This window comes from Pogonomyrmex barbatus, unplaced genomic scaffold (assembly GCF_055798465.1).
Source record: "Pogonomyrmex barbatus isolate J1 unplaced genomic scaffold, ASM5579846v1 scaffold13, whole genome shotgun sequence".
NCBI classification, from domain to species: Eukaryota; Metazoa; Arthropoda; class Insecta; order Hymenoptera; family Formicidae; genus Pogonomyrmex; species Pogonomyrmex barbatus.
Genome location: NW_028297109.1, coordinates 3,907,404 through 3,923,129, shown reverse-complemented (window position 1 = coordinate 3,923,129; position 15,726 = coordinate 3,907,404). Strand labels below are relative to the sequence as shown.

The 15,726-nt window shown below is 35.7% G+C and overlaps 1 protein-coding gene across 2 annotated transcripts in view; it reads right to left on the bottom strand.

Moving 5' to 3' along the window:
- LOC105422001 (uncharacterized) overlaps window positions 1-13,434 on the bottom strand; it is a 164,802-nt gene extending 151,368 nt beyond the window's left edge. Inside the window, exon 1 of one of the 2 annotated variants that reach the window (XM_089072119.1) lies at window positions 12,672-13,434. In XM_089072119.1, coding sequence (XP_088928245.1) covers window positions 12,672-12,828 — 157 coding nt within the window. In that variant the 5' untranslated portion in view covers window positions 12,829-13,434. The remainder of the gene's footprint in view (window positions 1-12,671) is intronic. The other variant, XM_011631204.3, reaches the window with a different exon arrangement.
- Between the last annotated feature and the right edge of the window lie 2,292 nt (window positions 13,435-15,726).

The window sequence follows — 15,726 nt, the reverse complement described above, 5'->3', positions numbered from 1 at the left end:
TGGTATGCAGATCGTATCACGTTGGCTGAATCGCGAATCATATAAGGAACGACTCGATAAATCATTCTGAAAAGTGAATGTCGATATCACGGCTATTTGTGACGATGCATTAGTCTTCTCCCGACGCTGATAAAGCTAGCGGACGAAACCATCGACGACTCTCCCGAGGCACTCTGTCGCGGCACTCAGAATATGCGATATTGAATATTCGTCAAAGAGCATCTTGATAATATTACTCAAAATGGAAAGAAAATAATGAGAATTTTTTTTCTTCTTCGTAATTTATGACAATTTATTGTTACGAACACGCGGAATTAATTATAATTTCGCACAACGATATTTCATTTGCGACACGTCAATGTTCAAGGTGCGCCCATTTTTCCGTCTACTTTACGCGACCCCCGGTCGTCGAGAGACAGACAGAAGAAGCCCTTTGTCTCCTCCAAGTCCTCGAACGTTAACCGCACATGAGCGCAACTCGTCCGCTCTGAAGAGGAGCCGCTTAATAATTCTTGCTTTATGACTGCTGAGCTACATCGCAATGCCCCCGCGCGTCGTATCCCGGCCGAGTAAACTGGCTTTTTGTGTCGGGGACAATTCCATCTCGCGCGGCCGCGCTCGTACAACATGCATCATCGTAGGGGCGGTTGTAACACTAAAAGTAATTGTACGCGCGTGCAAAGTCCAGTCCCTCGTTTCAGAACGTGCGCGATATCGCACGGTGACGGCGGCGGCAGTCGCGGTATAACGCCAAGCATATAACTGTGGCCATTGCTGTGTGGCGGAGATTCAGCACGAAGAACGCTTTACGTGCTGAATCTCCGACGGCGAGCGTGCACTAACCTTTCCACCAAGAGAGAGAAAGGAAGAGAGAGAGAGAGAGAAAAAGAGAGAGAAAGAGAGAACAATCGGCCGTTCACGCCATTATCACCCGCGACATTATTACAAATACCCGCCTCTTATGTCACTCGCAATTTTCCTCCTCATATTAATGCTGGGAATTTAACAGTCCTATGAAATGAACAATTTTTAAATTTTTAACATTTTTTTGACAAAATTCCGGCTTTTTTCAAATGATTTTGGAATATTATTGCTTTGTGTTCTGTTCATATGTATGATTGAAAATAATATTTTCTCTTTAATCAGGATTAATTTGAATTAATGTTTTTTTTAAAACTTGACCAAGAAATGATTTACGGAGAAAAGTTTTTAAAATGGAAATTTGGAAAATTTCTATCTGAAAACTGAAAAATCGTCATTATTTTTCTTTATTTTTATTTGCATCATTTCAAGTATTCAATGCTTTTAATATAAACTTTATTATAACAAAGCTTCAAACTGTAATTCTTTGTTTTGTTAAAGCTTATGAGATATTAACTCATAAGTTGACTCATGTCAAATGTCAATGACCATGTGTTCTCACGCTCGATTAGACTCCGTCGACGTCACATTTCGAGCCTAAAGGTAGATGCGAGAGAAAGATATGGAGTTGCTCTCGCGTGAAATTACATAGCGCGACGGAACGTAATTGAGATAGGCACCGATCGTCTCAATTAATTCACGCTGGCGGGGGGGGGGGTGGTCTGTATTTTATCAATGACTGGCCACCACGTATTTCCATTTAACGTTATTATATTATAAAGTATATAGTTAATATATGTAAAAAAAGATACAAATATAGATTTTCTCATTTCTTTCTATTTATAGATCTTTTATCCAATAAAGAATAGAACCTTTCTTAATTAAAAATAACAATTCATAAATTCAAGAATTTTTAAAAGCTTAACAAAGACTTAGAATTTGGCAGTAACATAAGAAAACATTTAAAATTAAAAATATTAAGAAACTTCTAATAAATAATATTTTATTTTCAAAATTCTAAGATTAAATTAATTCTAATTACAAAAAAGTTCATAAATGAAAGGATGTGAGATGGATTTGGAAAATTATATTCATATATGTCTGTGCGTATGTTTCGAGAGGAAATATAAATACCAAATCGAAGAAGGAAACGAGATGGAGGAACGATAGACCCTGAGGAGAGGCAGTGCGTGACGACGCGCGTGGGTGATTCAATGCATAATTACGTAAAGATCTATTAAACGGAGAATCGTTAATGGGAATTTAATAGGGGATGGAGGCCTCGTGTCGTTGCACGCTGCACGCGTAGTCAACCGTGATCAACTCGACTGGCCACCTTGAGGACTTCTCATTTTAGAAACCGACACAGAGCTTTGCAATACAAATAACATATATATTTCTCTCATGGCATGTTGTATTAAATCCGGTTCCACGCGGGTCTACGATAAGAATCATGGCCACTGTAGCTGATCTCGTCTTTCAATGTCGCGGTGACAAATTATCTCTTTCAACAATAATAACTTTTACAAATTAAATAAAATTTTTTTAATTAAAAATAATTTGATAAACATTATTCAAAATTAATTATGTTATTTATATATATATATATATATATATATATATATACAAATATAATTACGATGGAACCCAAAATGGATTTAATATTAACAATTACAGACACAAAAGCATAGAAAACAAATTAATATCTTATAATACTACCAAAATAAATTAAAGTTTAGATTTTTATTTCATTATTTATTAATTATTTCCTATTAAAAAATTATTATTATTATTATGAGATTAATAAAAATATATAATAGATAATTAATATTTCATAAAACTTTTGTATTTACTAACTTTTTTCCCAATTAGGAGAAATATATTATATGATTCTACATTTATCATGTTTTCTATCCAACATTTTCATCGAGGCAACCGCAGATGCGTGCGTAAGACGGATATATACGATGGGCATATATACGATAGGATAAAAAGGCAGAACGACAACGAAATGCACGTACACGGTCGCGAAGTGAATCGCGCGTTATCTGAAACGAACGAACGAACAAGACCGTGAGAGTGCGGCGCGTAGCGATCAGTTTAGACGAGTCCACGAGCTTTTTGCTCGTCTGGCTCCGATCCGGTTGATGGATGATCCGCGACCGTAATATAGTCGGCATGCGAATCGGCTTGCTGACTCTTCAGGTATCGATCCTCCTCCCTTGAATTCGCGCACATATGCTTCGCAAGCTATCCGATCGCGGAATGACGACGAATAAAAAGGAATTCAAGGTTGTCACTTTTTTCTCATCAAATTTCTCTCTTATGCGCGAACATCTTTTGTCGAGAAAAAGTTGCTGCCAAAAAAATGAAACTTCATCGCCACGCAACGCAATATTAATCTGAATACGCGAAAAATTAAAAATAAAAATTTCAGATTAATTCATTATTAATTTTTAATTTTATTAATAAAATTTCTCAGTTTTCCAAAGAGATGACAACTTTGACAAATATATTGCGATTCCATCATGATAAAAGTATAATAAAAAAGTGCCCGCGGCAATGAGAGCCAGTCTCGATTTCAAGTTCGAGTTCGCAATCCGAGAAACTCGCTCATATCGTAAACAAGAAATTTTCCAACACTATTCGAAAACCTCTTCATGATCATCACGATTGTGGATGCATAATATTACCAGTGATTTATTAACTAGCCAGGAAATCATAACTAACATTCCGATTAGATAACAACAATCTGGTTTGCACAGTAAAATTCGATCTTTCCACGCGGAATAACCCAACGTCATCTCAAATACTTATGAAATGCAAGATATTTCATATTGAGACGCGAAAAATATAAATATATTTTAATGGAAAAATATGACAACTAAATCGATGAATGAATATTCTAACAGCTGACATAACTAAAATTCTCAAATTATTTACATTATGTAAAGTAAATCGATGACCCACAGAAAATTTAAGTTATATAAATGCAAGAAAAATTATGAAAATGAACCTATATAAACTCATTGTAAAATTGTATCAACTAAGATAAATAATGAATGTTTCCAATCTATCATCAGCCTATTCAAATTATCTTATTTATCTCTATCTTTGACATATCGCATTCGTCACTTAGCTTTCTCTTTTACAGAGGAAGTATCAATGTACAATGATCAACCTAAATTTGATGATAAATATTAGAAAGTAGACAATCAAGGCTTTATATAATTTCAAGTATGATTATTTAGCGTCATCATCGAATTAGTGTCATATATCTAACAGACTGCACGATAGAAAAGAAAAAAAAACGTATATTGATAATCGTCCATCCGCTATTCATTTCTCCTGGCAGTTTCATCAGTATTCCGTCACGTTGGACGAGTAGAAAGAACGATAATTTCCCGTTCAACGCCGCGGGGAAACTGCAAGCGCGAATCTTTCCTGGCGCATCTGAACTTTCCCTTTCGTATAGGACCTCACGATCGAGAGAATCAGAAAACTTCGACCTATCTGATACTACAAAATCACGAAAAGGACTTTCACTACAAAGAAAAACGAGATATGAGAATTCTTAATGATATTCGCCAATAATCATTGGTATTATCGGTATAATAACCGATATATAACGAGAAGAATCCCGTCGAGAAGATTTTTAATGCTCTATATTACAAGAGAATCTCCACTTAGTAGATGCTAAATATTTGAAATATACAGCTATTTGTTATAATTGTAATAATTTGTAAAATGTAGAAATATTTTTTACAAAAAAATGATTATTTTTAAATTAAGTATTATTTATAATTATTATGTATGTATTAAAATTGCACAAGTCATATTGCATTAATAATCATATTAACATAATAAATCAATATGTAATTTAAGTCTAAGTTTCCTTCTTTTTTTTATTCGTACACCTATTATTCTGTAAATTATAGAGGCTTTCTATTGAAAAGATATTTAAAAGTTCGGCTCGTAAAGCTCAAATGATAAAGCCAAGTCGATGCATCGAGATAATCACACACGAAATAACACGTTACAAGCCCGACGAAGTCTAAACCGACCATATTACAGGTACCATCGCGCGAATCCGCGGTGCGATCGGCCAAGATTTTACACAGTGAATCCCGCCTCCCTCTCCGAACCGAAGCTATTTCTCGCCGTTGTCCAACGCGTAATGACGGATAATGACACAGGCCGTATAAAGCCGCGAAACGAAAAAGAGAGAAAGATGCGGCCAACTCCTGTAACATAAAATTGCGAAAGTGCCGCGTCTGTTCACCGCGAGCGAACGCATTCTGTTCAGCATAAATGCGAGATATTCGTTACATATATGTATTCGAGATGCGTTGCGTCATGTCGCTATCATTCGCGTTTGTTTAATCGCATTATTCGAGTTAGATTTTTGATCATGTTATCTGAATCTCTAAAAAATATTAAATAATTCAGAATTAAATTTTATGTCTTCGAACACGAAGGAATTCAACAGTCACATTTTAATTGGAGATCATAACTAACAATAAGATTAGAGTGAATTGAAGAGCGAAACGGATTATTCACGTGAAACCTGATGCTGTTACTTCTATGAAGCTGGAATCCCCACCTGCTATTGAAGTATTGTATGATTGTGTGGGAAATCTCGCAATATTACGTATATTACGAAATAGCTATTAGATCTTATATGACGGTATTTACGTTGTTTCAAACGAGATAAAGTTTAATTATTAATATAGACAAAGAGACTAAGAAATATTAAGACAAAAAATCAGTGTAAAAATACATGTAATTAATAATCACGAGCATTTCTCTTTTTATTAAATAAATTATAAAATACTACATAAGTCTGAGAAATATTTTGTTCTTATCCTTGTGAAACGTAAGTACACAAAAAAAATTTTTCAACATTGTTTCCTTTTTAAGTTACATATAATATTTATTTATCTTAAAAAGAAACTAAGTACAGATTTCAATATGTATATAAAAGATATTGTAAAAACAAAAGAAAGGAAAATAAATGCGAGAACTATTAATATATACTTAATATGCGATTCTTTATTATTAATTGTATATATTGAAAAATGCTTATAATTAACGATAATTATTCATTGTCTGTCTAAATTCTAGAGAAACAAATTATATCGATTTAATATTCTAAAATTCATTCTTTCGGTACACGAAAAATATATGTAATGTAACAGACTGTGAATGCGCAATTAATGATTTACGTGCAATAATTTTTGATTAATTTAATCGCGAAAGATGTTAAGTAAATCAATGCAAGAGCTAAGATAATTTTCCTTAATATTACTAATATGAATTTCATAATTGTAACCTGCGAATAGTTTCCATAAATTTCATAAAGTTTTATCGAAATATTGGCGAGGACCTCTTAGAGAATTTCATATAATGAAGAGAAAGAGAGAGTAAGGCTTCCATTTCTCTCTCATTCTGCGTAAGTACTTGGCATGCTGCGAAAGGATTATGCTCATCTATGCATGGCCGACTGCCAACCGATAATCATCCCACTACTCAACCTATTCTTTTTTAATTAGCGCGTACGACCGTCCCTATTACGCTCGTCATGTAAAAGCCTCTCTTACGACTCTAATGGAGGAGAGATAATTGAAGAGTTATATAAATAGCGCTCTGTGGCGATTATTCTTCGCTAGCAAGTACCTTTCTCAGCTTTTCCCTCCTTACACACGTAAATTGTTCCCGTAGAATTAACTAATTATTAAAAAATATATATGTTATTCTTCTATGATATATACTATATATTATTAAAATTAACACATTTTTTTATTTTTAATTATATATAAATTAAAGATAAAAAAAATGAAATTCAAAATTATTGGGTTTTCTTTATAAATTAGTTAAATCCATCGTTTTTATTTGTCTCGTCTCAAAACTTGTTTCTTGAGCTTTTTGAGCAAATAATCGATTTAAAAGATTAAAATTAATCTTGATTGAGATTCATAAATTCAAGTAGTCAATAAATTTACGATTTATCTTAGGTTGTGGAAAAATGTACGTCGACAAGCATTCCGAAAGGTTTTTCGCGCCTCAAAGCGTTAATCAGTGAGAAACGAGTTTGTGCTTGAAAGAAAGGTAAAAATATGCCCCCTTTCCCCCAAGTATAAACGAACAAATCCAGTTTTGCCTAACAGTTCGACGTCTCGACGTACACGCGACTTATACATTTTTCATGCCTCGCGAAAGATACGGTCGCCTGATTACGGTCTTTAACGTTGACACGGGAATGCGTTTATTGCCACCGGTTATGTGCCATTGTGCCGTCGATGAAATAGTTTTAACGGCGTGCGAAATAACGAGCACTATTCGCGAGCCCGGTCGAAATAACCGCGCGCGAAAAAAAACGTGTCGGCCGCAGCCACAAACAACGAAAGAGTTGCAAGATGGATAATTATGACGAGATTATGAATTATTGCGGCATGTTGATAACCGGCGCACGGCTCTGTTATCCACAATCTTTTTCTTCGTGCTAATGCGGGATGTCAAAATTCTACGATTATGCAAAAGAATATGGTCTTATCTACCGTTCGCGCAATTGAAACAATTTCACAAAGCTCATTAAAAAGATTGATTAATTTACGAAATTCGGATTTTCTTAAAATTAATACAGACTTCGTTCTATTAATTTCTTTCTTTTACACAAGTCATTGCTAAGTTATTGTTTTTGCTTATGATGCCACTAAAATGTAAAAAAAATCATGAAATGTTTTAAGTAAAGATTATAATTTGATTTTAAGATTAAAATTAGGTTTAGCATGATTTATGATAAGAATAATCAATTTTCATACATTTTTTAAAAATAATTTTCTTAATTATCTTCAAATTTTTTTATTTAAATAATTAAAAAGTTGGATGGAAAATCATGTTAAAATTCATGTTAGAAAGTAAATAACTGTTGCATAATTTAATCTCGCCTGTAACATTAGGTTTAAACAAATCTGCATCACTGCTGCGGGTATGGATACACTATCTAGGATAATCACTCGTGAAAAACGCGATCGTAAAAGTAGCAAAGAACTATTATTGATACGGACAGCTCTTATTTGCTTGCATAATCGAAACAGCTACTTTCCCGATTGCCACATGTTTTTCTCTCTCATCGGAATTCGGTTCATTCTTCGACATTACCTCGTAATGACCAACCAAGCACACTCGACTCTCGACATAAATCATGTTGAATTGAGTTATATCTGCAAAATTCTAACACAAACAGTAAAGCAAACAAATCTTGTTTGCAACTATAATAATAAAAATAATATAAATCATAATATATTATAAATCATAATATATTTTCAAACTAAAAGTAATATAAATAATGCTTATAGCTTTTCGTATGCTAATTGAAGCTAATTGAAAATGAAATTTATTTGTAAAATGTTTGCTCTATATTTATATAGCTATGTTTTATTAAAATTTATTTGTGCCGCTAATATCAATAACTGAATAAATGCAATGCTTTACAATACATTTCGATACGCTAAACCGCGAGGAAAGGAGATAAAAAAGAAATACCAAAGTCCTTCCAGGCCTGCTAGCTCGAAGAAGGTTTCCTACACCAGCTCTCACATAGCAGTAAAGAGATTTTAACTATTCATTGTTCTGGCATAATAATGGGAGCGAAATGACCGCGCGCCGCACAATCCAAGGAGGAGGTGAGCTCGCGGTGTGGAACGCACGAGCAAAGGATCCTAAGCGAGGTAATGTCTCTAATTATGACCGGTTATAAAATTACACCCTTCGCACCCGGGTAGGAGTGACCGAACGCGTTCTGGTCAGATCATAAATTTTCTCTAAAACCAAAGAGAGGGCCAGCTGCCACCGTCGGAATTTTAAGTACACTTTTTGCATCTCGAACAGATTATCAGCCTTTAAATCTTCAAGATGGCTCGCTTGGCGTAAATCAATTCAAATTTTCATTCCGATTCTTACTTGAAACACATGTCCTTGAAGACCGTTGCATAAACATTAAGATATAATAATAATGTCATCGTGACAATAATTAATAAATAATCGTAAAAAGAGCTGATAATCGTAAAAAGAATATTCTTTTAAATTGATGAAATAAATGTAGATTAAATGATTTGTTATCGTTGGCAAAATTTTGTATTTATATTATAAAATCTTGAGAAAAACATTTTCTCAAATTAAATTTAATACATTATTTTAATTATTCTATTACTATAAAATATATAAATATTCTATTACTTTCTAAAATTAAATGTTATTAAATCTCATTATATTAAATTACATAAATTTATTTTCTTCGTTGAGTAAATTGACGTTAATAATTATTTTCAGTAATATCTTTTTCTATGTACATGTGACATTTTCGATAATGAATTATTGCAAAATCGCAAAGGGCAAATAAAAATATTGCTTTGATATTTGATTTCGCAATCGTGATTAGGGCGGATCGAACAAGCCGCCAAGTGGTTTAATCTTAATTAAATCTCCCACGGTTATCTAATGTTGCGTGTACGCCAAGTATTTTGAATCTTCCTAGAAAATTGCAGCCTATTGCAATCTATTCTTCACGGCAACCCTGCTGAGCCACGCGAGCAAATGCCGAGGTTCTAGTAGTAGCCCTGATAAGGCTCTACGTCGACTGTATCTCATAATATAAATCCTGTTATCGAAAGTCGTGAAAGGAAACCACGTGTTGCACTTGCAACTTGAAACGTAATGCGTTTCGTCCAAGATAAATTAAATTCCCGCCTTTACGCGATTATCCTTTGACTCCTTGTTCGCGTTCTTAATTAATATCTGCCTCCATCAATTTTCTAATAAAATTATTCTTCCGATTGAGAAAATCACAAAATATTTTAATAAAAAAAACAAATGTGCGGAGATTATATATAGATATTAATCAAGAAGAAATACGTTATATAATAAAACGCTTACGCATTTTAAAATAAAGATTGTAAATAAAAATTAATTTTATCTTTATGCAAAAATTTTAACTGTTAATTAAAGAAAATGTTATGATTTTAACTAATTAATAAATTCGTAAAACAAAATACTTCAAGATCATAATTGTAAAATAATGATAAATACTATTATTCATAGAAATAATACAAGATAATGAGCTAATATTTAAAAAAGATTATTGAAGATCCAAAAGAAGAGGTAATTATAAAGCGTGGTCGTTAAATTTCGCAGATGTCTTATGGACCGAGTTGCACTAAATTGGAGTCGCGTGATTCATTAAGGATTACCTTACGAGCTGTAAATAATATTAGGGAATCGTAAATTCGCGGTCGTTAAATGAACGCTCGCGGCACGTTCGCAGTCGACGAACAGTTATCCGTAAGCTACATTCGCACGAGGTCCCCTTTTAACAATAGCCTCGACACGTACATACCATTCGCATCAAGGTTGAAAGACGATTCTACATGAACCGATGCCAGGAACATTTTTCCGCTCCTCCCTAATGCATGCATGTGCATTCGCCGTACGATACATTGTTGCACGTAGAAGAAGGACTTTTCGCCATCAATTCGCGAAAAGTTATTCGCTCTCGGCGATCACCTAAGAATACCGGATTTCTCCTATTTTAACTATTCCAATCTCGAGAAGATAATTCAAATATATGAAGAAAGTTCAATTTCTTAATTAAATAAAATTTAATTAAAATGCTTCTTAGAACGCTAAATTTTTAAATCTTAAAGATTAATTTCATTTGTAAAAAAAAAAATTTATTTTAAATTTTCGTTATTCTGGATTTGATGTTAAAAAATTATGCATATATTTGGAAATATCCTACATAAAAATAGAAGCGGAATAGATAATCAACACTTTGCTTGGTGAAACTTGATCATAGATTAATCAAATTATTATTTATATGGCGTGCAATAAGTTCAATCAGCCGTGAAGAAATCTTTTTTTTCTCGAGTTACTTTCTACCTAATAAATACCGAATATCGCCTTTGAAAAGTCGTAATGGGCGTCGCGAAAGAACCGAAGCATTCATTTGTCATTTCAGTGAGCTACAGTCCATTAAGTTTGATGCGCGAGACCAACGGTATGACAGTTTCGAATATTTTCCTAACGCCCCGGCGTGTCAAAGCGCGATAAATGCACGTTGACGATGATTTAACGCGAAACTTAATCGTTGCAGAAAAATCTCGGCCGCCGACCTGTGTATGCTGATGGTGTATGCTGATCGCGTTAAAATTTATTCGCTGCACTTATCGCATTTAACTGCTAATAGAAAGCGCGATCGCGCGACTAATTTGCACTCACAAAGAAGACCTCGCGAAGATTCATCGGCTTTGCGGTCGACACACGTGCATGCGGAGACGTGCTTCCGCCTTTCTAAGCGCATGCAAATTAATCGATTTGATCGAGACGACGGATGCGACCCAGCAAAATGGAGTGCTGTGCATTTCTAAAGACCATGGGAAACCGACCCGCGTCTTTATTATCGTGTTTAATTGCGATACCGTACACGTCGCTTCTACGAGCCGTCGAAGTAGCATTTGGAAAGCTAACGAGCGTTGTGCAGAATTAATAGAACCTTCGATAATTCGAGTGAAATCAATTTGAGTGGTATTTAATGCAAATAGTGAAATCCACATAATGCATAAGTGCATTCCTTAATGGAGAAATTTAGTAGAAATATAAAAGTAAAAGATTTCAATACTTATATAACGTGGTATCATTGTTAAATTGCATCATGATGAATCATAATTCTGTAAACGAATTATATTTAGATAATAATAGAATGAATATCAGTAATCGAAATATTTTTTTAAAGTAAATAGATAAATTTTAATAAACTCGTTCTCCCAAAAATATAATAAATTTTAAAATCTACGGATTTGCAGAGAACACGCGAAACGTTTTGCCATGAAGCGGTGGAGGATGCGCAAGCGTACTTTCACAGAAGCAACCGAGTGCAAAGGTCGTTCTTCATCGGCAAAGCTGAGACGAGCAACAAAGTTCAGGCATTCACCGTCATTGCAATGATCGCCGGAGAGTGCATCTTCGTGCGAGAATGAAAAGAAGAAGAGATAGATAAGGATGCAATGACGGTGAAATGTCTTGTAGATGCTCCTTTCACCCTTCTGCATTATTATATTTTTATATAGATGCAATTTTTCTTTTTCTATTTCTATCGTATATAAGTATTGTGAAAAAGATATAATCGACCATGAGAATAGCGATTATTATTATTATTATACTGAGATGCGAGGATAAAAAAAGGAAATACATTATAATTATAATTTTTTTATGCAAGTAATATCGCATTATTCATTATTGTCCATTATTATTTATTCTTATTACATTTAAATACTTTTTCAATATAAATTTTTATTATGCCTGTTTTCTCGTTGCTCTCCTCTTATTAATATTCAATTTTATAAAAAAATCAAATTAAAGCTTTCAACTATTAAATATCAATGCAAATCCAATGTATCTTGCCATATTAAATAATCCAATAATCCAATAATCAAGTATCCAATAATCTTGCCATATTAAAATATAACAAGGCTATAAATAATTAAAGTAATTAACAAAAAATTATAAAATAAAAATAGAAATAGTTATAAAAATTCTCGCAAAATATAAAAAAAATGAAAGTTCTCTTCACGCTTCCGATATTGCACTTTCTTCATATATTTTAATCTTCTTACATTTATAATTAGATTATATTAGTCTCTCATAGAATTAGAACATTACTTTTTCGTAGGAATGACCGAGGATTGATTAATATTACGCCGGAATGAGATTGCTCCGAGAGCAAATTCAAGCAGAATGCTAAAACTCCAGCTCACCTGTATCCGGTCGCTCTTCTCTGGATGCCGGAAGGGGTACCACGCCGTATTCCAAGGTCGCGACGTCCCCGGCGCGCGCCAGCACCACCAACACGGAGATCGGCAACAGCGACGTCAGCAGCACTGTCCTCACCGATGTCCGGCCGATGAGCGTCATTTTTCGGCGGACACTCGTTCGAACACTCTTCCGCACTCACGAGCCCGGTCGCGCCGCGGTCACCGCGCGCCGTATCGCGGTCATATCTTCTTCAATTTCGAATCGCGAATCCGACACGCGAGAGATTCACTGCGCCGCGCGCGTGTCCTTTTATCCGAAGAATTCGTTAATCCCGAACGGATAGATCTCGAGGCAACGCCGACGACTTCGAAACGCGAACGTCGATGTTGTTCCACGACGACGCTCCATGTGAACTTGGCCGCACGTGCCGCGTAAAGATCCGCGGGAACGTCACGTGACCGTACGATTATACCGGGACCGCATGGACAATAACTTCGGCGTACAGGATGCGGAAGAAAGGAGGATGAGAGAACGGAGAGACGGGGGAGTGAATCGTCGTCGCTGTCAGCCGGTAGCGCGTGCTATCTGTTTTGAAAGAAGTGTGCGCCCGCCACACCAGCCCATGCCACACTGCTACGCTGCAGTCAGGTGTTTCAAGCCAGCTGCCACGCGAGCGAGCCGCGACATCTCCTGAACGTTCACCGAAGCGGCCGCGCGCGCGCGAAGCCGCGCGTCGATTGTCACGTAAGGCGTACACCCACTACGCTCGTCACCCCCGCGGCGCGTCACGTGGTCTGCCGACCCACTGTCAATTTCATTCATGGAGGACCCGCGCGCCCGCCGTTCGCGCATGCGTATGCATGCGCGCGGCTCTCGCTTCTTGTCGTACACGTTGCATGCACGATTATATTATTATTCCTTTTCAATCATGCGTTACGAATTATGCAGCAATGAAAAGGAAAAGTAAAGTTGCGACAGATATTTGTATATAAAATAAAAAGTTAATTACTTCTAATATAATTATTTGTACTGCGGTACGTTTGTTATACAAAATATTAATATGCAGTTATAAGAAAGACTCAATTATTAATAATAATATTAATATTTCTGATTTGCGATTTCTTTTTCTTGGAAGTATATTGGAGCGTAAATAACATCTAACGATAGGACTTTCCAATCTCACATAAATAGCAATAAATAGATAATGAAATTCAAAATCATAAAATTAAAACAAATGAAAGAAGTATCCTAAACCAATTGAAAATAACGATGCAGCAGTTCATCTTTTCATATATTTTTATAACGTGTCGTATCAATTCGCGACGGCAAACGGGATTCGCGTGGTGCAGCAACCTTGGATACGCCTTTCTCGCCATGGAGAGGACACGATAGGGAATGCCTGCAGGTATTTAATTAAGTCCGATCGTTCGGGAGAAAAAAGCCGTTGGGTGCAGGAAGCACGATGGGTTTCGAATGCGCGAGCGGACCGTACTTCGAGCCCCGTTACGCGACAAGTCCATTGGCGTAGCGGCGGATCAATCGATCGGAGCCGGGTACTATCTGAAGTGCGGCTTCGAAGAACACCCGCCCGCTATTCCTGCGAGTCACTCCTTCAATTTCCCCTCGCTGCTAATCTTGATTTATTTTCGCGATCGACATTTTTTACAATTTTTTGTCACGTTTAGAAAAGAATTAATAAAAATGATGGCACGATATTCATAGTGCAGGAAGCACGATTTATTAAGTTACTCGAAAATGCGCGATGGACATCCCGCAAACTGCACCTACGCGAGAGATTTTTTTACGCGCCGTAAATACAACGAACGAACCGGTTAATCTGCGTTTACCTTATCGGCTTCCCGTTCTTCCTCTTTCCCTCTTCGTTCTGTCTACCTTTACCTTCTTCGTCGACCGCAGATGAACAAGCGGTCTGCGGTTTTTCCCGTGAAGAAACGCGCGGTCGACGCACCTGAGAATCGCGGCTTGATATTGCAGCGGCGTGATATTTGTCTCGAATCACGTTCACTTCCGGATGAATGCGCGCACGAGATTCGTTACCTTCATCGACGATTCCTGTGCATATTCTTTATTATGCGAGATTTAACTATTATTTTTTAATAATAATTTTCTGCAATTCTTGTGAAAATTCTTAGCGATCTGATGAATAAAACATACAGCGAAGCTTATTATGCCACTATCAATTATTATATTTGAAAAATGAAGAAAATTTATTTTGCATTTATAAGTTTTCTGTAGATCAATCTGAAAAGGTTAATCTTCTCACTTTTTTTCTAATAATTATGAACACAATTAAGCGCCGATAATAACTATATATAAATGTAAATGATAGCTAATAAATAATGCATCATTATAAAGATTAAATCAAGAACGATTCATATATTAGCTTCTAATCAATGAAAAATGTGATTCTCCGTTAATCGATAAAATATTTTATCAAACAGCTTCTAGAAATAGCGAGCTTATCCGTATTTCAAACTATTTCAAATTTTCAATATAGACATGAATGAACGGCACGCCTGATAAGATTACCGATTCACGATCGCGATTACGAATATGTTTTATCGCAGTTTATGCTCTCGAAAAAGGGACGCGTGCTCCGTGGAGCACTCGTAAATACGTTTCGCGAAACACGCCGCACGTCACGCCAGCTCGAAGAAAACAACGTCGTCTTCCTCACCAGTCCCAATCTGTGTCGTCGTACATATCCGGGATATCGCTCGCGGGGATCTGCCACGGTATCTAAATGCAGAACATAGTAATACGACATGCACAGTATGCACGAGCCATGAGACTATCATGGCTAAGGATGTGCAAATAAATAAAATAGAAAATTAGCAAGCCGAGTCCCACCCAAATCTGGTCAATTTTGTAGCACGAGCTCCCTTGATCGAGATAAACGATAAATGATTAAAAAATTAATCCAATTAATGATTCGACTTTACATGAACGGTAGAGATGTGTTTCTCGCGTAACTCGATCGATTTAGTAGAAATCAAAATTGTTAAAGCGGCTTGGTTTGTTTAGGTCACATGTAAT